Source organism: Rhopilema esculentum, chromosome 14, assembly GCF_057945365.1.
Source record: "Rhopilema esculentum isolate cy_ngs chromosome 14, ASM5794536v1, whole genome shotgun sequence".
Classification (NCBI taxonomy): Eukaryota; Metazoa; Cnidaria; class Scyphozoa; order Rhizostomeae; family Rhizostomatidae; genus Rhopilema; species Rhopilema esculentum.
This window is the reverse complement of record NC_142828.1, coordinates 405,689-432,091: the sequence shown is the minus strand read 5'-3', so window position 1 is coordinate 432,091 and position 26,403 is coordinate 405,689. Positions and strand designations below refer to the sequence as shown.

Below are 26,403 nucleotides of genomic sequence, written 5' to 3'. Positions count from 1 at the left end.
TGTTACAAAATATAAAAAAGACCCTTTTTCTTATCAAAATTTTCATCAAATAGCTTTCAATTGAAGTAGAATACGCAAATGTAAATGCAGAATTTCAATTTTTGTTCACTTTAAATAGAAACACTTTTCTACATTAAAACCTAAATACACCAAATCAAATTCAAAACCTAAAATTAGCACCGTCAATCCATCATATAAGAGATGCCAGTTGCGATTCAACAGTCAAACGAGACATGTTATGAAAAGTGAGATAAGAGGTATGAATATCCTATTCGCAATATCGTATCCAAAATGAAGAGTATGTTAAGAAAACAATCTGATTTCGTTAAAAGAAGCGATAGAGAGTTAGAAAAGCCAATCCACCTTGAAAAGCCTAAAAAGAACGCTTCAGCAGTTACAGTAAAAGCTTTAGGTTGCTTCAAGAACTATGGGATTTGCTGAGCGTTATCAACGGTCATACTGTCTGGTATTTAAAAAAGTACCTTCCCTGCCCTGCAGCAGACTCAAATAGATACCTGCTGCTACTCTTTGGTGAAATAGAATTACTAGGTTGTATCCATATCAAGATGATTCTATGAAGTAGCTTAGGTTTCGTTCATAGCCTTCTCTCGATTGCTCGGCAAAAGGTTACTGTCTACTTTTCTTGATAACAGTAAATTTAAAAGAACTCATTAAACCCTGGACAGGAAATAGTGAGATTTAACGGTATGGTTCAGCCCTTCTAACGTGTCCTGCAAAGCACAAAATTTGCTACAGTCCAACTGAACTTTCGGGAAATCATGATCTTCTCAACACAACGCCAACTGACCTGGTTCGCAATATTTGCACCACTTTAACCCATTCGAGCCAAAGAACGTCTTGGCCAATCAAAACCTGATCTGTTGTGCCTGTTTTGGGTCCATCTCCATTGGGCAGTAAGGACACTTCAACCTTGAAGCAAAAAACGATCTAATGGAATCATTACACAAGAAACAAAGCTGTTTTCAATAAACAATCTAATTTAGCTGATTGATTCTATGTTTACATCAAAAGATAAAATCCTAAACTCACAGATACCTTAGCTACGTCAATTTGTCACTCCTTCAAACCCTCCACACACGATAAATTTCCCTCTGGGATGCAAAATAAAATTCTTGGATACAGACCGGCCTGAAATTGTCCATGGAAGATGCAGTCTTCACGAAATGTATGTTTTATGAGTATATGTTCTATCGGCTATATAGTCATGCTGCATAGCGGGAAGGTAACAACGACCGATCAGCGGTATACAAAAATCCCACAGGGGCGTACAAAATAGGTCATTTCCTCGCCGGAATGGAAACATTCTACACAACATTAACTAGCAGACATATATAAGGAAAAATCATTAAAGAGACGGTGATTTTGACAGAGCAAAAAATTATTAGCTGCAGAATGAGCACATCAATCTGAAACATACTTTTGCAGGGATAAACTACTATATACGAAGCAGCTAAGAAGAAGATTACAACTTACTTGTTTCCGGTTACCAGTTTATTGAGGGCGTCTTTAGAGATTGCATGGCCACAAACCAGTCTCATTGGAGGGTTGGTACGGCCGCATTGCTGACGTAATATCGGGCAAGCGAATATTGAATGGAAACGATAGTCATTCTCCAGTTCAATTTCAACCTAGAATAAAACAAATCAAGACATTGCTTTTGCCAACAAATAATTGCATCAGCTCATCAAAATGGAAAGGTTGCTCGTTTGTATTATTAATAAGGCTCCATTCTATGAAAAGAGCCCTTGAAACAGGCAATCTGTTAAGAAGGCACCCTGCCTCTAATCAGAAAAATGGTAAAGCTCTTTATACTTAGGGGTAACAGTGAAAATGGTTACACTTCATGGCGTGCATTCCGTAGGCTTGAGGCGCATTGTTGGTTAATGGTTGCAAAACAAAAGAAAAAAAATTGTCTTGATACAAAAAATGAAAATACCGGTAATTCCTCCTTGGAACTCCACACTCCAGTGCACTGTCGCTGTCTCATTACTTGCTTTATTTGAAGGAGGGTAGGAAGAGCAATACAGCCGGTGGTGACGCTGCGCAGAAGAAGTCAAGTTAGGATTTTTAAAATCATACATATAAAGAGGCATTTGAAGATGGGCAGCACAAAGAATTCAAGGCTTTTTCAAGATCCTGCACCGAATAGGAGGACTTGAAAAAATAGCCATAATCATATATAAAATAATACATCTTATTACTTGATGTTTCGTCACGGTTCAAATACAGGCGAGGGTGTCTTCAGATAAAGGGGTTGATTCTTTATTCCGCAAAAATAATCGTTTCTTTCGAAATAGCTATTTATGATCAGTTTGATATCTCTTAGAAAACAATCAGTCAATACTCCCAAATGAGCAATTTCATGATTTCGACAGGTTCCATTAACTACACTTCAATTTTGCTTCCACGGACCAAATATGACAAAAACAATTTCCAGTGACAAAAAGCAACTGGAAATGCTATACTGATTTTAATAAATTTGTGTATGTTTAGTTTTACTCGATTACACTGCTCCTTGCAGAACAATCTTTTCTTTCAGCTTTTTCGGCGTTGTTTTTTCAAATTTAACTATAAAAGGAAACACTTTGGAATGTCTTTCATAGGGACATGTGTCTACCACATCTGGCAAACGTTTCGTCTCAAATTATTTGAAACATTGTGCACGCACCTGTACCTGACAGAATGGGTTTTATTCTAAAAAAAGTTTTCTATTGACAACTGGCTACATTACGACAAGAAATGAAAATAATATATAGATGTTATTCATCGATAGATATTTTTAAAAGACGACGAACTATTTTCAAGACCCCAACATTGATCCGAGACCAGTAAAAAACACCCCTAATTAAACTACTTCAAAGTGCTTATTTCCCTTGGAATTAATGCGCAGGAAAAGCATTTGGCATCAACTATAGCCAAAGTGCATCTGGCATCAACTATAGCCAAAGTGCGTTTGGCATCAACTATAGCCAAAGTGCATTTGGCATCAACTATAGCCAAAGTGCGTTTGGCATCAACTATAGCCAAAGTGCGTTTGGCATCAACTAGAGAAAAAAGTGGGTTTGTCATCTACTAGAGCTTAATCAAGGGTAAGAGCCTGCAGTCATTAAAGTCATTATTTTCAAAATCCATGGTCATGTGATGCCGTCTGGTTTTTTGCCAATTTTCAGTTAGATGCATGACATCTTTTAAAAAAATAGGTACAACAATGCACCTGAATTGGTTAAGGTACGTCCTACTAGATGTGTAAGGAGAATGAGTCACTGTGTTTTTGAAAGACGTACTGGTTTAGTAAAAATATTAATGGCCGTGTCTTACTGGTTTAGTAAAAATATTAAATGGCCGTGTCTTACTGGTTTAGTAAAAATATTAAATGGCCGTGTCTTCAGAATGATGAAAAATAAATTTTAGACATACCTTTATGACGGTTAAAACACTGAATTTACAAACACTGATCAGATTCTATTAGTAAAGTAAAGTTCTATAATTTCTTCTTCTGAATAAGTTTTCCTTTTCTAAACCAGTTCGAAACCCAAAGTGCATACAACACTCTAGGCTTTTCGTCCCCCAAACTCAGAATTCCTTTAATGCACTAAAGCATCTATTTAGTTTTAAATGGTGCAAAAATAACTTAAACTATTATATTTACAATTTCTATCTAATATCCCTTTAATAAAACAAAAAACTATTTATGATTAAGAATTTGAAGTGGAAAATAAATAGATAGTAAATAGTAGATGGAAGCACTAAAGCAAGGACTTTACAATGATGTTTAAGAAGTCAAACAGAAGTCGCTTTGCCGATAACTCAATTCAACCACCTTGCATCAATATAGTTACCTCGACTGTTTCTTTTCATTGCCACTACGACTTTGTGTTAAACCATCAACTAAAAGGCATTAACTTCTACAATCATCGACTTGATTTTATATCGAAAAAGGAGAACGCTTTATTACCTGACTTCAAGAGGACTGCTGATGGAGAGACCAAGAAGTGTGCATGCATCTCGGGCAAGAATGTCATTGATTTCTAGCCAATTTACCGGATCCAGCAAATCCGAGTATGGAGAATTCTCCAATCCAATCCTCATGAAAGCAAAGCAGCCCATTAGTCGCTGAATTTCTGAAAGAAATTAAAAGGATAAAAGGTTTCTACTCAATGAAGCATGAATGACTGAAAAATATCAGAATAGATTGGCTCAGCCTTGCTTCTTCTCAAGTTTTGTTTACTATTCATTTTCCTTTCCTCTTTGCTTCCTGGCTATCTTTTGGCTAGATTCCTCTTTTTCCTTCTGTTGCGCCTATTTTCTGATATAGTTCTAGATCACTGGTTCTAAAGGTGTGAGATGGCTCTAAAATGTCCGCATCAAATCATAGGGGTCCTGGCATAGGGGTTTTGGTTTTCCATGATGCTAAAATCTTCCGGATCTTTTTAGGGGTGACATGGTTATGACAGCTCACAAGTTCTTGCGAGTTGTCATGGTTATGACAGCTCACGAGATGCCGGGCTATCCTTAGATTGTATTGTCGTTTTTTGTTGTTGGTGGTTCTACCGTACGAAGTCAAACCTGTACTATATTTTCAGGTACTATATTTTCAGGCACTATATTTTAGGTACTATATTTTAGGTACGAATGTACACCCGTCCGCCAATTTTTAGATCCCTGGTCATAAACAAGGCGCCAATCAAATGAGCCATTCTTCCTCTCGCTATCTTTCGATCTGCATCTGGATATAAATTTCAGCTTACGCTTAGCAATTATCCAAGCCTTTTTGCACTGAGGACGAAACGCACCAAGTAACGTAAACGCACGTAACGTAAACGCACGTAACGTAAACGCACGTAAGGAAGCTATGTTCTCGCTTTTTTGCGTTATCTTCAAATCTTTTAAATGGGCTGATTATTATTATGCCTGGGTAAAATCTAAAGCAGGAATATGATGTAACGGACAGCTTGAAACGAAGCGTGTCTCATCCCTAAGGACCTCTAATACTTTGGTAAATTCATGTTAAAAGTCAGCTAATGATTTCAAAATCATAATACTTTTTTGCCCTGTTTACTGTAAACATGTATCTGTAAACATTTATTGGTAAATCTATAAATCTTCCATGCTGTGTACAACTGCAGTATTTATGTAAACCATTAAAAGCTTTGCAACAACGTAATGCAATGCTGCTATAACCAAAAATGCTGCTATTTTACATGGAAAAAACAAAAGCACAAAATCTTGCCTATACTAAGCTATACAAAGACATTAAACACAGATACCTTTTATTTGAGTAGTAAATCGTGAAAAATTTTTCGAATATTCCAGAGCCTCTCTCCACTGTCCCTCTTTCACCAAATCTATAAATTTCAGTCTATGCAACTTAAATTCAAGAGAGCTGTTTTTTGATTGGAGCTCATCCCTTTTCAGTTGAACCCACCTTTGATGGAAAAAGAACAAATTTACACGGGGTACCTTGCAAAATATGGAGAAATAAAAGACCTAATACACGTTTGTCTCTTGTCTCGTTTATCATTTTCAGTCACTTTCGCTCTTTTCTCACATATGTAGCTAGGCCAAAGGCATGGAATAAAAATAAAAATGGTAGGCTTAACTATTTTATCAGAAGAGAGTTGCTTTCAAGATTTTTCAGACAGCTATCAAATATTTGATAATATTGCAAAAGGGAGGGGAAAATTTAGAGGGAGAGAAATCTTTTGTAGGTGTCTAAATAATTTTGACCACGGCTTTAACCGAAATTTTCAAATTATCACTCCTTTATAGAAATCACGAACTAATAGTCGTTACCAATGACAGGACTTTATGATTATAAGTGGCCTTTTATACCTGAGTGCAGGTTCCACGTTATGATTTTTGCATTCTTCTAAAATCCGGTTAAGTTCCAAAAAAGGTTCTTTTTGCTTTTCATCAAGTGTCAGATTGGCTTCCTGATGTAAAATAATAAGATGTTAGAAACTAAGGAATAAATCCTACAGATAATGTGGCAATGGATGTTAAAAATGTTTAAACTGATGTCACTCATTTCTGTGTAAAAACCCTCTCCAAGTGCCAATGCAATGAGTTACAGCAATTGGGTACTAATAACAACATACTATCTTAAGTCTAAAGTCACGATGAGAGAAAAAGAATAAATAATCTGATCTTGAATCGAGTATTATTCACTCTCCGCAGAAGTAAAAAAGAACAACAAATTTTTGGCATTCAAAAAGCATAGTAGCCCATAAATTGTAAAAGAGGACTTTGCACATGCAGTCTGCATCACTGTGCAATCTTACCTGTATCAACATGTCAGCCACATCAACATGGCCTTGCCGTAATAAATGCTCACTTATTGCTTCATTTAGTAAAACTGCTTCATTCCCTGAAAATATTCCTTCTTGTGTTGTGCCAGTAAAATCAGATACGAAGTTCTAAGATAAGAAAAAACATTTTGTTTTAATTCATCAACATACATTTTAGAAGTTAAAAAAGAAAAAAAACATAAGGTTGTATAACAAAGTCCAAACGACAATGACGATTTGTTATAATTAAACCTGTAACAACTAACTAGAAGTCAATTTGTTTTCAAGCTGAAGAGCTAGCAGATACTCAAAGTTTGCCTTTATGCCCAGGAAAGATTCAATATCCTGCTGATAGTAATATTATTGATATGGGATTCATATTGTGAAAATATTATCAGACGAAAAAACAGAAAACATTTTACCCTGTCAATTGCTTTTCCAACTTTTGAAACACTGCTGTGGATCTCTTTGTGTTCTGTTGCAATTTTTTGAGTTGCATCCTTAATTTTTTTGCCACATGCAGAAATTATATGTGCCTGGAGAGGGCTCAACTGTGTGCCGGGTGGAGCTGAAATGCAACTGAAGTCTATGAGACAATCTATTTTAAGTCACAATTCGCAATACACAAGATACGTAAAAGCAAATATGATAGTGATTCACAACTCATTCATCATCAGTCACTGTCTTCCATAAAGAGTTGGTTATAATCATGCCATCTAAAACTATCTTCAGGCAACTTATGGGCTTACCAAATGCTTCTTTCTTTTTTTTGCTTTTGCTTCCCCTATATCATACCCTTAAGAACAAGCCAAGAAATTCCTCTCATATAATGGCCAGCAAATCTCACTTTTCTTTTCATCATTTCCTTTTTATATATGAATTAATCTAAAACCCGTTTTACATTGGTACTGCCTTTTTTTACATGAATTTATCATCCTCCCAACCAAAATTTTCTGATGACCTGTATTTTCAAAACCTTTTCTATTGCTTGTTTCTTGGTTCAATATATTTTTAGGGTTCTTCTGCAAAATAAACTAATAGGACGGAAAAATGATTGAATACTAAACAGATATGATCCTAACTTTGATTTGATTAACAAGAATAATCTACAGGTTAACATATTTTGACGATTCACAGTGTGCAACAATTTACTTTAAAAGTTCATTAAGCTTCATACACATGGGTGTAGCACTCACTGTCAGAGCATTTACAGCAATTTAACACAAGGCTGTTAGATGGAAAGAAGGGCATTTCATTTACATAAATACAAAACTCTCCTGAACTATTGGATTCTTTATTTGACAAAGAAAATTTAAAAAAGTATATGTTACAACAATTTCATTGCAAACATAACTTCCAAAGTTTAAAAGGAAAAATATATAAAATCATTTGCAGCTGAGTTAATAATATATAAAAAAGTATGGTGGGAATCTCTAGCAGGATTATTTTCAAAGACAAAACAACAACAAAAAACCTAATCTTTTATACGAGCTGAAAACTCATAAAACTGAAAATACCTGTTTATCAAAACAACTTTACTATTATATCTGCCAAAGTTGAATAATAACCTATAAATTTAATAATAACTTAACTTGGAATGACACAAAGAAATGCTTTTAAAGCACTGCATACAACAAACCACAGCTGAGCTTTGAGAAGTCAACTAATGCTTGATTCCCCAGTTTTGATATATTTAATGTACACAAATAGACACATATAAGTAGAACTCTCAAGAAAAAACAGAACATTTTGATAACCAATTAAGTTTTTTGGAACCGAAAATTTGAAGATTGCATGAAATAGCAGAAGAATAGCATAATCTGCAGAGTATTAACATTGGAAGTGATCAAAAGTAAGCAGAAAATTGATATCTAGGTGTGGATGGGTAGTAACACAAGAAGAAGAAATATGAGCTTGATTGATTGTGTTGTTCTTTCATCAATCAGCAGCTGCTAACCTCTCACCTAGTTGAAGGTGCAAAGAAAGGACACTCAAGGTGTTCTTTTGATCATCAAGAACTTCTTACACCTGTAAATTTAAGAGCTGGATGCAACAAATGTTTCAGGGCACCTTCAACTAGGTGAGAGGTTAACAGCCACTGTTTGGTAAAAAACAAAACAACCAATCAAACCATAATCGAATCAGCTATAAGATACACTGTCATCAAAGGAAGCCCTGTCTAAAATTAAAAAAATCATAGTACTTAAAGATGAAGTAACTAACAATTATTTTAAAAGCATTAAGAATTATCAAGATCCTTATCTTGTAATAAATCCACCTCAAGGTTACGTATGGCAAACGTTTTCTGGATGAAAACGTCAATTTTTCGTTTTTTTTTAACATTTTAGTAGCCGAACTTTCAAGGCACACAATGATACAATGTTTGAAACTAGCAGGAATTTCAAAAACGGAAAAAACCGATGCAAACAGAGGTTTCCATAATTTCTTTATCAAAGTTTTGGGTTGAGGTCTGAAAATCTCTTGACCTGTTAAGTCGATTATCCTTGTTTGCAGCTGTGGTCGCAGGCCTCATTTATAATAAATAGTTACAATCACATGGTACATCCATGTATCCCATGTATGGCTTTGTTTATCTAAACTGTCAAAAACGTTTACCGTAACCTTAAAGACTCATTGCTAACAATGAGCCATTGCGCTACGCAAGCATCCCATAATGCATTTTCAGACAGTCTGAAATCAATTATGGTTAATCCGCAGAAGTTTACTGCCACTGTTTGGATTGTTGCCTGGATAATTTGCCACCCTCGCAAAGGCTCATCGTTAGCAATGAGTCTTTAATACAATTACGACAAGTTTAGTCTATAAAGTGTTCCTATAAAGCTTTTCATTCTAACTTTTGGTATCCACAAGTGTATATCATTATATATCTGTATGCTTTTCCATGTTCTAATTTTGTAAAAAAGTTATGGAAGACATCAGGACATCCACTCTTAATAGACATCCACTCTTAATATGATGAACTTTTTTAATTGCAATTTAAAGGCATATTGAAAAATTGGGAGTAAAGATTGCAATAGATATTATTCAGAAGACAGCACTGCTTGGCTCAGCTATGAATTTGCGAAAAGTTTTATCTCTTTAGAGGTCACAAAAAGAAACTTTGAGACCCTTGGTGGCTTGTTGTCGCCCGCTTTCAAAGAATAACATATCAGAATATTCCAGAGATATTTATCTGTGATGGACATTAGGGACAATAATAATAATGTTGTTAACTTTATAGAAAGATTGATGACCAACTGGAAAATACAACTGACATCATGTGGGTTTGTAAATATTTGCAGAGGAATATTCCAAGGAGACAGCCTATCACCACTGTTATTCGTCATTTGCATGATACCCCTTACCGAAGTCCTCAGAAAAGTCAAAATGGGATATACATTGGATGGTGTTAAGATCAATCACCTGTTGTTCATGGACAACTTGAAGTTGTTCCAAAAAACGAGAATGAAATTGACAGTCTAACATATACTGTCAACCTTATTAGTCAAGATATAGGAATGGAATTTGGGATAAAAAAGTGTGGTGTTGTGACCTTAAGAAGGGGAAAATTAACAGGAAGTGCAGGGATTCAACTTGTCAATGGGGAAAAGATTAAGGAGGTTGGTGAATAAGGGTATAAGTATCTGGGAATAACAGAGCTAGATAGAATAAAAGAAGAGGAGATGATTAAAATATTTCAAATAGAATATTTCAGAAGGGTTAGACTTGTCATGCAGTCGAACCTCAATGGAAGGAATAAGATTAAAGCAACAAATACCTGGGCAATCTCCCTGATGAGTTATGGGGCAGGAATAATTAAATGGAGAAAAGACGAGCTAGAAAGTATGGACAGAAGAACCAGGAAATTAATGACAATGAATAAAGAACTTCATCCTAGAAGCGATGTAGCAAGAATTTAAGTTAGCAGGAAAAAGGGTGGTAGGGGGCTGATAAGTTTTGAAAATTGTATTTAAAATGAGACAAACAACCTGGCTTGGTATGTTAAGCATGCTAGAGGCAATCTTATGTCAAAAGTGAGAGACCTTGGGACAATGGATACTGAGGAGGCAGTAGCACCAAATGAACATAAAAATGAGGCAAAAAGGCACTTGGAGAAACGATGTAGGCTCTTAGTCATTTACGAAATAGGCTCTTAGTCAAAGAACTTGATTTCTTAGTCGAAGAAAATGCTGTTTAGCTGTCATAGGAATATCAACTGGCACATTATCTTCTTTTGCAAGCAATTTTGACTTGGGCGGGGGATGCCTAGTATCTCAACCTCTGTTTAAATACAATAAACAAGTTCAGTGAAATTATTATTTAGTCACACTCGCAGCTCCCATCAACCAAGATTTCCTCTTGAATTCATATATCTGCACCCAAAGCAGGTTGCAGGATCGCTTTTACTGCTGTCTTCACCATATTTCGTTTGTCTTTTGGCTATTGGTTCAACCCCCCCAGCCCCACCCCCATGTTGCGATTTTATTTGTAATTGTAAAAATAAAAACTTTGAAGAAATGGTATCAGTTTTCAAACAAAGTCGACTCCTTTTTTCACAAGCTTAGAGGTTCTTTCAATGTTTCGAGGCATGCTGGTTCGAAGATATCATGGCATAAAAATAAATTTTATGTGGACATCAGCGTCCTAGCAGACATGTTGCTAGGATTTTCTAGCTTCTTTATACTTATTAATGAAATGCCTGACAATTTTTTGCCTTTTCACTGCGGACTATTTTCAATAAAACACAAAACTTCATTTGTACTTTCACTGTTGCGGTGAAAGCCTTTACAACGGCATTGTTAACATGTCACTTGTGACGTCAACCAAGAATTTTAACATTTGGTGATAATCTTGTTTCCGCTTCGGGAAATTCCCGAGTCCTGGCTGTGATGTAATTGACGGATAAAAGTGCAAATATCAGAAAAACGGCGAATCTAAGAAGAAAACTTTTTCTAGATTTGAAGTCAGCAACAAATTTTGCATCGAATAAGCCAAAGATATTTTTGTGCGTCAGTTCTCCTTTAAGGAAGGGAGATCTGAAAGGGTGCACTGAAGCATTAGTGTGGAGTGAACAGGAGCAGGCACTGCGCACTAATTATACCAAGCACTACATTGATAAAACAAGTGATACACCTTTATGTAGATGTGCGGTGACAAGGGAGAAACAGTTAGTCATCTGGTGAGTGAATGTGCTATAACTGGCACAAACAGAATATAAAAGACGACATGACAATATGGCAAGGTATATTCATTGGTTGTTAGCCGAAAAGTGCGGATTTGAAAGAGCCACAAGATGGTATGAACAGAAACTGGAAGGAGTTTTAGAGAATCACAATTTAAGATACTGTTGGATTTTATGATTCAATGTGATAGAGTTGTTGAAGCAAGAAGGCCGGACATTGTTGTTGTTGACAAGAAAAAAAACATGTGAAGATAATCGATGTTGCCATTCCTGGTGATAATAGGGTAAAAGGTGAAGAACAAGAAAAAATTGAGAAGTATCAACCATTAAAGGAGCAAATCGGAAATCTGTGGAATATGAAGAAGGTGACAGTCATCCCTGTTGTGATTGGGGCATTAGGATGTATATCAGATTGTTTTGAAGAGCACATGGAAAAGATCAGAATTGATGTAAAGTTACAAGTGATACAAAAGACAGCACTGCTAGGAACAGCAGGGACGAAAACAAGTTGCTAATTTTGGGGGGGCGTGGAAGTATGAAAATTCCAACTTTAAGTGATAAATTTTTCATTCGACCAGTAGATCTGTTGTACCTACCAAATTGATATTTGTAAATAGCCCGAAAACCATAGTTCTATTTTCTTTATAATTACCAAATCTTTACTCAATAATTAGCCTAAAGCATAAAAGCCTAAATCTCTAAATTTTGATTAACATGAAACAAACATTAAACATACTGTAAGAAGTAAAGCAACATTTAAGCAAAACCAGTATTAGATATACTTAATGATTAGTAGTATTCTTTCAGATCAATTGATCAATTTTATCTAAAATACATTTTTTCACGATATAGAAGCACCAAGAATTTGGGCCTTTAAACTTTTCAGAGGGCCAAATGCCTTTTCATTCTTTACAATTGAAATGATGATTTGAGAACAAACTTGTGCATATGCCTGATTCGAAAGATGAAATACTCTTCTTTGATCAAATACTTCTACTGCAGTTTTTGCAATGTGTTCTTGCTCCACAGCAGTTTTGTCATAGGAATTTATGATAAGGACTCAAGGACATTAACAAATAACAGGGGAGTTTAGCATAAACTCGTTTTTTATAAGAAGCGTTGAGAATTTTTAGTACTGAAAGATTCTTAATCTTTTATTGAATTAACTACTCGTAGTTTCTAAAAAAATTCCCACTCTAATATTTTCTGATCAATGCGGGTATTATTATTCCAAACTGTAAGTTTCAAGTTTCTTATCCGTAAGTTCACCTTGCCTGTTCGTAATTTGATTCAACTCCCGTCAGAAAGAAAGAAAAAGAAAACGGGGCAAGTGTGCAATTTGGATCCAGTGGAGACGGGATTCACAATAGAAAACGATTGGATGGGTCAGCATCAGCCTGTGAATTTTAATGTTTAGAATTTTTATATTTAAAATAAAAAAACTTCTTAAAATATAAAATTCACAAGTTTGGTCTTAAGAAAAAAATTCGAAGTCAACCGTTACGTTTTCCAACTGTAACTGGATTTTCCAAACTTTGGGGGGGCGTTACGCCCCCCACGCCCCCCTATTATTTACGTGCCTGAGGAACAGCCAGGATTTTGAGACAGATATTGTCTATTTAATTAACTTGAGATGACAGAATGGGACCTTTGTCAGCTTGTTTGTTTGTAGTTTAAATTAACTGTCTTGTTTCTAACACATATCTGATTTAGAATGAAATTAATACAGCCATAGTGGGCCGGAGCCGTCGCTCTCATGCAAATGGTACCCCTCATGTCAAATATGTACCTGACGTGTCGAATTTTCAAACGCGAAAAAAAATATAAAGATACCAATAAAACCAACAGATGATGATATTCATGTATTCGGCAACTCTTCTTTATCCGTTTTAACTTAATATCGGGGTTATTGCCGATCGTTTTCTGTCAATATTCAGTAAAGTAAACCAACCACTATAGGCCCGGTGAACACAAAACAAAGCTCCCACGACTAAGTGTCGAGTCTTGTTCAGAAAGGCAGGGGATTCCCTGTGTATCAGCAATGATTGCTGGGGGGTACGGTCAAAAATTAATCGAATTCATCTTCAAACACGTAATTCGAAGAAACGAAAACACTCAATGAAACGACATGTGCTACAAAGAATACAAAGTATCATCAAATACGTGTGTAATAAGATTGGTACCACAAAATAAATCAGAATCTAGCTTTTTTCGCTCCGCCACCAAGAGACGGTAGAGACTTAGTCTCTGGAAGGGTCGGCTCCGTGTACCCCTCCTGTCGAATTTTGGAAAACTTGCCAAAATGCGCCGCTTCTCAAGTTTAGATGAAATCTAATATCAAATAAGTGTGTAATAAGATTGGTAACACATTATCTTGATCAAAATAAATCAGAATCTAGCTTTTTTCGCTCCGCCACCAAGAGACGGTAGAGACTTGGTCTCTGGAAGGGTCGGCTCCGTGTACCCCTCCTGTCGAATTTTGGAAAACTTGCCAAAATGCGCCGCTTCTCAAGTTTAGATGAAATCTAATATCAAATAAGTGTGTAATAAGATTGGTAACACATTATCTTGATCAAAATAAATCAGAATCTAGCTTTTTTCGCTCCGCCACCAAGAGACGGTAGAGACTTAGTCTCTGGAAGGGTCGGCTCCGTGTACCCCTCCTGTCGAATTTTGGAAAACTTGCCAAAATGCGCCGCTTCTCAAGTTTAGATGAAATCTAATATCAAATAAGTGTGTAATAAGATTGGTACCACATTATCTTGATCAAAATAAATCAGAATCTAGCTTTTTTCGCTCCGCCACCAAGAGACGGTAGAGACTTGGTCTCTGGAAGGGTCGGCTCCGTGTACCCCTCCTGTCGAATTTTGGAAAACTTGCCAAAATGCGCCGCTTCTCAAGTTTAGATGAAATCTAATATCAAATAAGTGTGTAATAAGATTGGTAACACATTATCTTGATCAAAATAAATCAGAATCTAGCTTTTTTCGCTCCGCCACCAAGAGACGGTAGAGACTTAGTCTCTGGAAGGGTCGGCTCCGTGTACCCCTCCTGTCGAATTTTGGAAAACTTGCCAAAATGCGCCGCTTCTCAAGTTTAGATGAAATCTAATATCAAATAAGTGTGTAATAAGATTGGTACCACATTATCTTGATCAAAATAAATCAGAATCTAGCTTTTTTCGCTCCGCCACCAAGAGACGGTAGAGACTTAGTCTCTGGAAGGGTCGGCTCCGTGTACCCCTCCTGTCGAATTTTGGAAAACTTGCCAAAATGCGCCGCTTCTCAAGTTTAGATGAAATCTAATATCAAATAAGTGTGTAATAAGATTGGTACCACATTATCTTGATCAAAATAAATCAGAATCTAGCTTTTTTCGCTCCGCCACCAAGAGACGGTAGAGACTTAGTCTCTGGAAGGGTCGGCTCCGTGTACCCCTCCTGTCGAATTTTGGAAAACTTGCCAAAATGCGCCGCTTCTCAAGTTTAGATGAAATCTAATATCAAATAAGTGTGTAATAAGATTGGTACCACATTATCTTGATCAAAATAAATCAGAATCTAGCTTTTTTCGCTCCGCCACCAAGAGACGGTAGAGACTTGGTCTCTGGAAGGGTCGGCTCCGTGTACCCCTCCTGTCGAATTTTGGAAAACTTGCCAAAATGCGCCGCTTCTCAAGTTTAGATGAAATCTAATATCAAATAAGTGTGTAATAAGATTGGTAACACATTATCTTGATCAAAATAAATCAGAATCTAGCTTTTTTCGCTCCGCCACCAAGAGACGGTAGAGACTTAGTCTCTGGAAGGGTCGGCTCCGTGTACCCCTCCTGTCGAATTTTGGAAAACTTGCCAAAATGCGCCGCTTCTCAAGTTTAGATGAAATCTAATATCAAATAAGTGTGTAATAAGATTGGTACCACATTATCTTGATCAAAATAAATCAGAATCTAGCTTTTTTCGCTCCGCCACCAAGAGACGGTAGAGACTTAGTCTCTGGAAGGGTCGGCTCCGTGTACCCCTCCTGTCGAATTTTGGAAAACTTGCCAAAATGCGCCGCTTCTCAAGTTTAGATGAAATCTAATATCAAATAAGTGTGTAATAAGATTGGTACCACATTATCTTGATCAAAATAAATCAGAATCTAGCTTTTTTCGCTCCGCCACCAAGAGACGGTAGAGACTTAGTCTCTGGAAGGGTCGGCTCCGTGTACCCCTCCTGTCGAATTTTGGAAAACTTGCCAAAATGCGCCGTTTCTGAAGTTTAGATGAAATTTAATGTCAAATACGCGTGTAATAAGATTGGTACCACATTATCTTGATCAAAATAATTCGCGATTCATTTTCACAATTTCCTGATTGTAAATTGTTGTTGCGTAAAAATTTCTATACCTAAATGTCTTCGAATATACGATGCTTTGGTCGATTTGTACAGGTAATTATAGTTGCGTAATTTAGATTTTGATCTATGCAGCGCAGGCTGATATCTTTGATAGTGATATTTACTTTGGTTGCTAGGTTATTTGTTAAGTCTACTTTTTCGGGTGTGTTCTTGATAGGTGTCTTTTTATTCTTAAATTGGTGACGATATCCCATTGCTCATATCTGGTCTTGCGCAATTAGCAATAAAGTTCCTCCTTAAACTTCAGTGCTAGTGCATTTTCCCTTCCTTCTGCTTGAGGAACGACAATGAGTACACAGGTTTTAGCTAAAGATTGTAATTATCTCGCGTTGCGGTGTGGCAGTGCATCAAAGGAATGGGTCCCTAAAGGAGAAGACTTTAAAGGTACAGGATGGCGTGCCCCCGCCTCGAAGTGGCCGGAAGGTCTGAGCGGCAAGCAGAACAGGTTTTTGCTACCAAAGAAGGGCTTCAATACCGATACCGTAAGTAAACTTTTTAATTGATCTACTTACCGTTTTGAAAAAATTACAGTGTGTAGTTTGTTTTTTAATGTTAGACTTTCGTTGTAGACGCGAAGCTTATGTACAAATCTGTCAGTCAGGTTATTAGCATTCTAGGCAGATACTGGTTCCTATTTTCGCCTTTTCCCCCTTTCCATAATCTATTTCCGAAAATTAAATTCTGGACAACTATACAGTAAACGATAAAAACACGAGTATAAAAATGTTATGTAAACGTATACTCCCATTTGGCAGTTGCGCAGAGAGAGAGAAAACGGAAAAGCAGGGACAGACAGGAAACAGGTGAGAAGAATTCTAGGAGTTGTAGTCAAATAAAGGGTCTTGATGCCCGTCTACACAATCATACATTTGTTGTAACATCACCATGCATATGAATGAAAATGTTTGCAAACGAATTTTCGGTCGTGTAGAAACTATTGCGAACAAACTCGGCCATGCCTAGCATGTGTGAAAAGTTTCAATTTTCAATATGCATGCCAATTCTTACAAACAAATGTTGTTTTAGCAGTTACCAAATTGAAAGGGGCTGCAGGGTCATGCATTATTTTGTATTTCATGCTCATCGTCAATTTGTACTGCAAGTTGCTTTCGAATAGTACCACGAATTGTACTTTCGATGTCTTTAAGCATCTGATATTTAAGGTAAGGTCCACTCTTTTCGAAATCCATTATTTTACACTTTTCCTTATCGAATTTTCTTTCCTTGATACGGCTGAAAGTTGCATGTAAATGTTCAAGAGTGACGGACCTTTATACCTGAAATCCGACTGAATGTTTATTTTGTTATTAAACATCCTTGAAATTAATTCGTTGTTCATCGCATTGAAAAAAAATCTCCCGCATAAACCTCTGTTATCCAACAATTTCTATACATATAGTTTTATATGTTGATAAATTTATTTTTTATCGAAGGAAAACAGCGATTCTCCTTTGGGCGAGATATCTTGCGGAGGTATGTACAGTCTCCAATTGTGGCTCCATGACGCAAAAACGTAACATATCACAAGTTAATACTTCTCCCTCATCGATATTGTATTTAAGCTAACAGTTTACTTTAGCTAACAGTTACATTATTAAATTGTCAAATTTTTAACTTTAAGATGCAGAAAGAGTAGATGCTGCGTCTGGGGGTGGTCGATTGGCATCCGTCGATGGAAAAAAGGTATGACCAAATTCATGTTCATTTGAAATGTTTGAATCCAGGTTGGTATATTTACGTTTCAAACTAAGCAGCAAGCATTTTTGGCCATTTACTTAAGCGATATCTTTACTATTCACATAGTTAATTTTTCGGTTCAAAGCAGATTTTATCCAGCAAATTCTTCGACTTAAAGAAATGTTGCTCCTTTTTGTTTTACTTAGAGAAAGAAATGTGTTGAAGGCCGCAAGAGGTTACAGGAGGTGCTGGAGGAGAAGGCATGGCTGCGGAAGGCAACGTTCCTCTCTAGGCGTCCAGTAGGCTCGGAAGATCTTGATGTAGGGGTGATTAAAAGGTTTATTGATTGTATTTGCGAGTCGTCCGATGATCACGTCATCGATTCCCTTCATCTCCCAGTGTCTAGCCTGAAATTTCTTGTAGGGAACCGTTGGCTTTCAAGTGATATTTTGAACCACTACATCGGGTTACTGAATAGGTCTTCTGATGATACCCATTGTATCTACTTTAATGACGTAATTTTGAGCGACCCCGAAGCTTTTGCAAGAACTTTCAGGCGAGATACTCGCTTAAAAAGCCTCGAGAAGATAATTTGCTGCTTGAACGTTGGACAACGGTTTGGTAAAACGTTTATTGGCGGAGAAAGATACGGCGGTAAAATGAATCCTGCTGGATGCCATTTTACCGTCTGTGTCTACTACATAGAAAGTAGGATTTTATATTACGGGGATTCTCTCGCTTGGGACATTCCAGATGATCTGCCCTCTTTACTTGAGAAATGTTTGAGAAGGGTTGGGTTAATTGATGACACCCCGATCTCCGTTAAATCCATGCACGCAGTAAATGCATCATCTGACCCAATTAATGGCCACAAATGCTCTCGTAAGTGCTGGTCATATTTCCCCTTGCAAAAAGATGGCAATAGTTGTGGGGTTTCAACTATTATAATTATGTGTCTTGCGGCTTTAGACGACGAAAAATTCATGTCTCTTAAAGCTGCGTCGGCTACCGAAACTAAATGTGTTGGGTTCCGCTACTTAAAAAACATCTCGTATTATAACGACTATTTACGAGCCGTCCTTATTACGTGGATCATGGGAAACAAAATTGATTTAAAAATTTGCTCTGTAGGAAATGTAATCAGCGATGATCAGGTATTTTCAAACAAGACAGAAATTAGGGATGAAAAGGCAAAACAACCTGCTTCATTTAACCGTGCAGATAGTGAGCGAGATGTAAGTATAGGCTCTGTCGAAGAGTCGGAAGATAAATCACAAACGTCTGAATCATTAGAATTATTATTAGAGTCGTCTTGCTCAGATAATTGTGAACTAAATCAAAATATGGAGCTTGACGAAATAAGTGAAGCATTTGAGGAGAGTAAATGTTCTACACGTACCCGAAGCCTGCCCTCCATTCTTACAAAAAATGACAGTCTAGATCCATCGGCATTTTCTGTAACTTGCACTGAGGGTGGATTACGAAGGTGCAACGATACTGTACATCATCTCCATTGCATTTTATGTCCCAATTCAACGAAATTTGATTTCCAGTCCCTAATAAACCGTCATGTGTGTCACGTGCATTTGAATGAGTCTCGCATTGTCACATATGGTGATAAGACCATCCTTCCTTGCAAAAAACTAGATAGAAACCAACCAAAAGCTAAGGCAGGCAAAATGCATTATCACTGCACAGAATGTTCTGCAACTATAGAGAGGAAATGCAGATTTCAAAGTCATTTAGAAAAACATTTTCGATCTTCAAAAAAAATTCTTCCCCTTAAAAAAGATGATTTTGGTTTGAAGAAACTATCATCTAAAAAGGACAAACAGGTGTTAGAAGAGAAAACCGTTGTTTCTAGAAGACAACTAAACATTGAGCGCGTAGAATGTGATATTTGCAAAAGAAAGGTTACCAAAAAGAATATGAATCGCCATTATAAAAGGTGGCATAACCAAGAATATACATACACTGCAGTTTGTTGTGATAAACACGAAGGCTTGTACATGGTTAAAAAGTCATCACATGGGGGTGTGGGTTATCCTTTACATGTACAAAAATTACTTAGAAGTGGGTTAATCGATTGTGAAGATGAGAGGTGTCGAGAAGAGATGGCGACTGCTGCGCGGTCAGGCATGAACGGAAGGGAATGCAGTCATTTGCTGCTAGTTAATAATGCATTCTATCCAAAACCGTTTACATTGAATGAAGGCAAGCTATTTGAATTGGCCTCCAGTGGAAAGTATAGAATTTTGTCCGAGGAAACAGTTAACACATGCATTGAGTTAAAACACGGTTGTGATTTTTATAACCATCCATTAGTAGTTGCTTGGAAGGACCAAAATCATATTCATTTGTCGGTCTATAACAGCAAGTATATGCACATACCGATACGCTCTCGATGTATAGTTTCTTACAACAGTCTATCTGGTCGTCTAAACTGTAAGTGCAAAAACCCAAAATACTTTTGCGTTCACAAAGCTGTTGCCTTATGGTATTTGCATGAGCGAAACGAACTAAGAGAGTTGGACGAAGAAATTCCTAAACCGGTACAGGCAGTTGAAGTTGAAGAGGTAGGCAGTAGTATGACAGAACAAAAGCCCCCAAGTGTTCTTTATCCACCAGATTCAGAAGATGTGCTTAAAAGAATGATGGAATACGCAAGTGAAAATAAATTAATTCCCTTCCCTTTACCAACCGACTTGGTACATCTTCCCCGGAAAGATCTGCCGAGATCACTTAAGCCAGTAGAGTCAGCATGCCATTTATGTCTTGGAAAACTTGGTGAACCAATAAGAATAACTAGAAATGCCAGGATACTGACCTTGTCTGGCTACTTAGAATCGATTGAGACATTCTTTGTTAAATGCGACACCTGTAGCATGTTTTATAGGTACCAGGAATACAATGATGGTATCCATAATTTTGATGATGTTTTTCTGATTGAGTTAGACTTTTGCAATCTTCTGCGTGAATGTCTAAAAAATCACTTAGCCATAGGCAAAATATGTGCTGTGGCAGAGGCTGTATTGAAGACCAAGATTGATAGCAACCTCATTTTGAATTCCTATTTGCATTTTGAATGCCTTAGCGAACGTAGTTACGAGTTTAACTGCGTGATATGTGGTTTTTACCCCCATATCTTGATCGCCGATGTTAATCGTAAAGTTGCATTTAAGTATACCCCTCCTACAGAAAATGATTTTAATGAAGATGGTTCGGATGAAGTCGATTCACAAAAATTTTGGGATGACGTTGCAATGGAGATGATGAGCAGGGGGTATCGTTCAAGAAAACTAGAGTCTCTAAAAGTGGGTCCGAATCTGTCATATTGGGCACCTTTTATAGGTAAACAGAGTAGGATAGCAAATGTAATTTATAATTCCGAGCACCTTAAAGTTCATAGGGATGATGAAAATGTTGAGGTGGAATGTAGAGAGATGTCCGAAGAGCGATTGCTGGAAACACTGTTTGAGAGCTCATCCAAGGACGTAAGATTGCTTGCAAGAAAATTAGGTGTGTCCTCAAAAGGAACGAAACTCGATATTATAAATCGCATCAAGACCGGTCTTGGTAAGAACAACGTTAAATTTAACAAAATTTTTCGGAAAATGTTTGGATTTTCTGGTGGTTGGTTGACAGTAGCATGTCGTCACGGAATAATTTACGCACTCAAATTCTTGCTTCGCTCTGAAAGTCCAAGAGACTATATAGATATTTTGCGCGGACTGAAACACAGGCCAAATATATTTATAAATGACATGGCCCACATTGTTGCTGCATTTGGCAACAGAAATTTTGACGGTTTCTTTTCACCAAACGAAGGCCGTGCTGCAGAGGCTACTGAGGAGAACGTTCAAATGGCGAATGAAGGAGCCCTGCAGCTATCCTTTCCTTGGATTAATTCATCAGCAAAGCAAGGAAATGATGCAGATGCTAACTGTCATCCAATCACCGGTAGTGCGCACCATTTGGCCCTTTTTGACCGACTTCATGAGAGAAACAGCTCTAATGAAGTTGAGGCACTGCGAAGAATAGCTTGTATTAATGAGCTCTGTGGTCAAATTAATAGTCAAGTTGCAGAACAAATTCACGGCTCATTCAACCTAAACAGATACTTTCTCAATAAAATGTCTCCATCTAATCATATATTTATGTTCCGTTCAATCATTGATTTGACAAACGAAGCCAGGAACCGGCAAGTTATTTCTGAAATGGAAAAAAGAACAAGACTTGTTGCTAAATACGACAAATTTGGTCGTGCAATTCTTGCCCATTCGAGAGAAGAGGACCAATTTGATAACGATCATAGCTCAGAAGAATCCGTTGACAGATCCTTCGTTGGGATAACATCTATAGATCCAATCCCATGCTTTGACGAAGTTTCATTTTCTAAGGCAGACCAATAACAAAACCCGACTATGAAGAATTTGTCAACGGATTTGTCCAGGACGGCATACGCCGGAATCTTTCTTCATCTCCAAACAAAAGTTTTGAAAACCAGCTAAAAAATAGGTGTCCGCAAAATATCAATATCTCTATAACAAGTGATATCGAGCCTGAAGATACAGAGGGGCCTATTGATGATCTTTTCCCATTAGACGTCGAGGAACCCCTTGATTTTGACAATACTATTGTATTATCTGATGATGACCTTGACTGCGGTAAAGTTATTGATAGTCATAACGTGGTTCTAGATTCGGCAGCGAATATTCGCTCGTTTGATACCTCCCCAAGTATCAATAATATTGAAGAACCAGGGGCTAATAGTGCAAAAGTTGACGAATGTGAAATTAATCTAAATGAAATTGAATCGGGTTTACCCCTGACTTGCTCTGTCATTAATGCTGCAATGGATATCTTGCGCCATCAGTTTCCTAGTCTAGAGGGATTGAACCCCATTTGTAATCTTAATAATATGTGGGGCAGCGGCAGAAGTTTCGTCCAAATTATTCCCTTCAATGATTTAGGGGATGGATGCATTGAATGGGGTACCCTGTCAAATGTCTTGTCGTCTAGAACTATTTTATTGTATGACAGTCTTGTAAGAAATCATTTGTCCAAAAACAAAAGAGAATGTAAATACGATATTTCTGTAGAGGGTTATGCTGCAAGACTTAGACATCCAAAGAAAGATAGCTTCGAAATTCACGTTGCAGATACCACGTCATCATTAAAAAATGCAGACAGCGGAATAGCTGCTATATTTTATGCACTCAGTCTTTGCAGGAAACTTGACCCACAGGTAATCTATTACAACTACAAAACTTTAAGACAGGAACTCTTCAAAGCGCTAAACAGAAATAGTTTCGAAGGGGTACAGTTTGCAGGCTCGCCCCGGGAACCCTCTGGTACGAAGTTTGTCATAAAACCAGTTCTGTATTGTCATTGCAACTTACCTGACTTGAAGACGAAAATGATATGCTGTGAAAAATGCAAAGCCTGGTATCACAATGATTGTGAGTCAGATATTAATTCTTCGCCGTGGCTTTGCAAGAAATGCAAGCATGGTCCAAAAATAATCACAGTGCATGATAGCGACGAAAATGACAATTTGTCCTTACAAGAACGGTCTCGCGGTAAAATGAAGATCCGCAGGGGAGTCAAGGGTGGGATTAAGAAGAAAAGGGAAGGAAAAATAAAAAAAAAGGCTTTATTCAAAGAACTTCTTGCCAAGGTTCAGTTACGCTCCTTAGATGAAAGCTCTCAATCAAGTGATAGCAATTTTTGAAAAGAAGAACCGATTTTTCTTCTAGATAGGCGGATGAAAGTTAGTTTAAATCTATATCAAGCGTAAAATGTACACGTCCTACAAACCTTCGTTACTAGAATGTCAAGACGCACAGAGGCCTGTTTCCGTTGCACATTAGCGCGCATAGATTTGAACTAAACAATGTATATCGAATCTCAGATTATCTTACCCAGTAGAAACATTTGATGTCCCTAAGAAATAAGCTGGCTTATATCAATAGCCCGTATACAAACGCTTCTATCGTTACAAGTATTTATAAATGCGACTATGAATCAGATATTCTAAGCTTAATTAGGATTATTATGTATAATTTATACCCAATCTTAATGACTCTTGATTAAAGATACTGCAAAATTCTTACTGTAAATAACGTTTTCGACATACGTGTAAGTGGTCTTTAGTAGTCGCTGAAATTCCTGTATGCTAACAAAACATTAGAACATTGGGAAAATCAATCTTTCTGCCTATAACCTGCTTATAATTCCGATAACACACTTATTTGATATTAGATTTCATCTAAACTTGAGAAGCGGCGCATTTTGGCAAGTTTTCCAAAATTCGACAGGAGGGGTACACGGAGCCGACCCTTCCAGAGACTAAGTCTCTACCGTCTCTTGGTGGCGGAGCGAAAAAAGCTAGATTCTGATTTATTTTGATCAAGATAATGTGGTACCAATCTTATTACACACTTATTTGATATTAGATTTCATCTAAACTTGAGAAGCGGCGCATTTTGGCAAGTTTTCCAAAATTCGACAGGAGGGGTACACGGAGCCGACCCTTCCAGAGACTAAGTCTCTACCGTCTCTTGGTGGCGGAGCGAAAAAAGCTAGATTCTGATTTATTTTGATCAAGATAATGTGGTACCAATCTTATTACACACTTATTTGATATTAGATTTCATCTAAACTTGAGAAGCGGCGCATTTTGGCAAGTTTTCCAAAATTCGACAGGAGGGGTACACGGAGCCGACCCTTCCAGAGACTAAGTCTCTACCGTCTCTTGGTGGCGGAGCGAAAAAAGCTAGATTCTGATTTATTTTGATCAAGATAATGTGGTACCAATCTTATTACACACTTATTTGATATTAGATTTCATCTAAACTTGAGAAGCGGCGCATTTTGGCAAGTTTTCCAAAATTCGACAGGAGGGGTACACGGAGCCGACCCTTCCAGAGACCAAGTCTCTACCGTCTCTTGGTGGCGGAGCGAAAAAAGCTAGATTCTGATTTATTTTGATCAAGATAATGTGGTACCAATCTTATTACACACTTATTTGATATTAGATTTCATCTAAACTTGAGAAGCGGCGCATTTTGGCAAGTTTTCCAAAATTCGACAGGAGGGGTACACGGAGCCGACCCTTCCAGAGACTAAGTCTCTACCGTCTCTTGGTGGCGGAGCGAAAAAAGCTAGATTCTGATTTATTTTGATCAAGATAATGTGGTACCAATCTTATTACACACTTATTTGATATTAGATTTCATCTAAACTTGAGAAGCGGCGCATTTTGGCAAGTTTTCCAAAATTCGACAGGAGGGGTACACGGAGCCGACCCTTCCAGAGACCAAGTCTCTACCGTCTCTTGGTGGCGGAGCGAAAAAAGCTAGATTCTGATTTATTTTGATCAAGATAATGTGGTACCAATCTTATTACACACTTATTTGATATTAGATTTCATCTAAACTTGAGAAGCGGCGCATTTTGGCAAGTTTTCCAAAATTCGACAGGAGGGGTACACGGAGCCGACCCTTCCAGAGACTAAGTCTCTACCGTCTCTTGGTGGCGGAGCGAAAAAAGCTAGATTCTGATTTATTTTGTGGTACCAATCTTATTACACACGTATTTGATGATACTTTGTATTCTTTGTAGCACATGTCGTTTCATTGAGTGTTTTCGTTTCTTCGAATTACGTGTTTGAAGATGAATTCGATTAATTTTTGACCGTACCCCCCAGCAATCATTGCTGATACACAGGGAATCCCCTGCCTTTCTGAACAAGACTCGACACTTAGTCGTGGGAGCTTTGTTTTGTGTTCACCGGGCCTATAGTGGTTGGTTTACTTTACTGAATATTGACAGAAAACGATCGGCAATAACCCCGATATTAAGTTAAAACGGATAAAGAAGAGTTGCCGAATACATGAATATCATCATCTGTTGGTTTTATTGGTATCTTTATATTTTTTTTCGCGTTTGAAAATTCGACACGTCAGGTACATATTTGACATGAGGGGTACCATTTGCATGAGAGCGACGGCTCCGGCCCAACATCGCTCAATTAATAAATGATATTACAATCATGGAGTAAATTTTGAATCATTTTCCAATTTTGCGGGTCTCACTTTTAGTAAGTGGTGTTGTTAAGCATAAAGTAGTAGAGCATTGTACTTAGGATTGTCTGGGAAATTAATTAAACAGAAGCTGAAGCGTTTTTAAACATAGTCATAGTGCTTGTTTGAAAACGAACTGTTCGGTTTGATTAAAACAAGAAATTCAAAGTAAAAACATACAAACCTCCATCCAAACCATTCTTTGTAGACTGGATGTGTTTTATCAGATCATCTAATTTCTCTAAGTTACCCCTAAACTGATCAAACCGTCCTAATAATTTATCGAGCTCACGCTCAACTGAGTTGCAGGCGTCCATTTTGACTTGGGCTTTCACTCCCAGGCCCTCTACGTCACTCCAAAACACTGTTCCACAATACCTAGCATTTATTGAATTGGATTTATCTCACCACGGTCCTTTTAGTCCGTAAACAACATTTAGCTTTTGTATTGTATTTTGAATTTCATAGAAATGAGAAGCTTGAAGATTCAGCAGAGATAAATTCTACAACGTACATAGCAAAAGAGTCACTCCAAATGAGACTTTCACTCTCAATCTCAAATCACGGTCAAATCCCCTAAAAACTTTAAACTTAATTTCGCCATAAAATCTGTTTCACATTAGAAAAACTTAGATGTAGACTAAAATTTGGGTCTCCAGTCCGAATTAGATGTCAAATAAGGTTCTCAGAAAGGGATACCTTCTCTGTAAAAGAAATTTCTTCTGACAATAGGGGTCCTTTTTCTGTCTAA

At 37.3% G+C, this 26,403-nt stretch overlaps 1 protein-coding gene across 1 annotated transcript; it reads right to left on the bottom strand.

Moving 5' to 3' along the window:
- Nucleotides 1–81: 81 nt before the first annotated feature.
- LOC135696031 (E3 ubiquitin-protein ligase RMND5A) lies at nucleotides 82–26,025 on the bottom strand. The gene is made up of 9 exons (XM_089112376.1): nucleotides 25,837–26,025; nucleotides 6,731–6,876; nucleotides 6,303–6,437; nucleotides 5,854–5,954; nucleotides 5,289–5,446; nucleotides 3,977–4,142; nucleotides 1,958–2,060; nucleotides 1,495–1,649; nucleotides 82–930 (listed from the first exon to the last, which is right to left on the bottom strand). Exons 1-9 carry the CDS (start codon nucleotides 25,967–25,969, stop codon nucleotides 867–869), a joined length of 1,161 nt encoding a protein of 386 aa, XP_088968502.1. The 5' UTR covers nucleotides 25,970–26,025; the 3' UTR covers nucleotides 82–866.
- Between the last annotated feature and the right edge of the window lie 378 nt (nucleotides 26,026–26,403).

Coding starts and splice junctions, on each gene's coding strand:
- LOC135696031 (XM_089112376.1), bottom strand. CDS start 25,969: ATGGACGCCTGCAACTCAGTTGAGCGTGAGCTCGATAAATTATTAGGA. Junction 6,438..6,730: donor TTGGAAAAGCAATTGACAGG/GTAAAATGTTTT, acceptor TTCTTATCTTAG/AACTTCGTATCTGATTTTAC. Junction 4,143..5,288: donor ATTTACTACTCAAATAAAAG/GTATCTGTGTTT, acceptor AATTTCTTTCAG/AAATTCAGCGACTAATGGGC.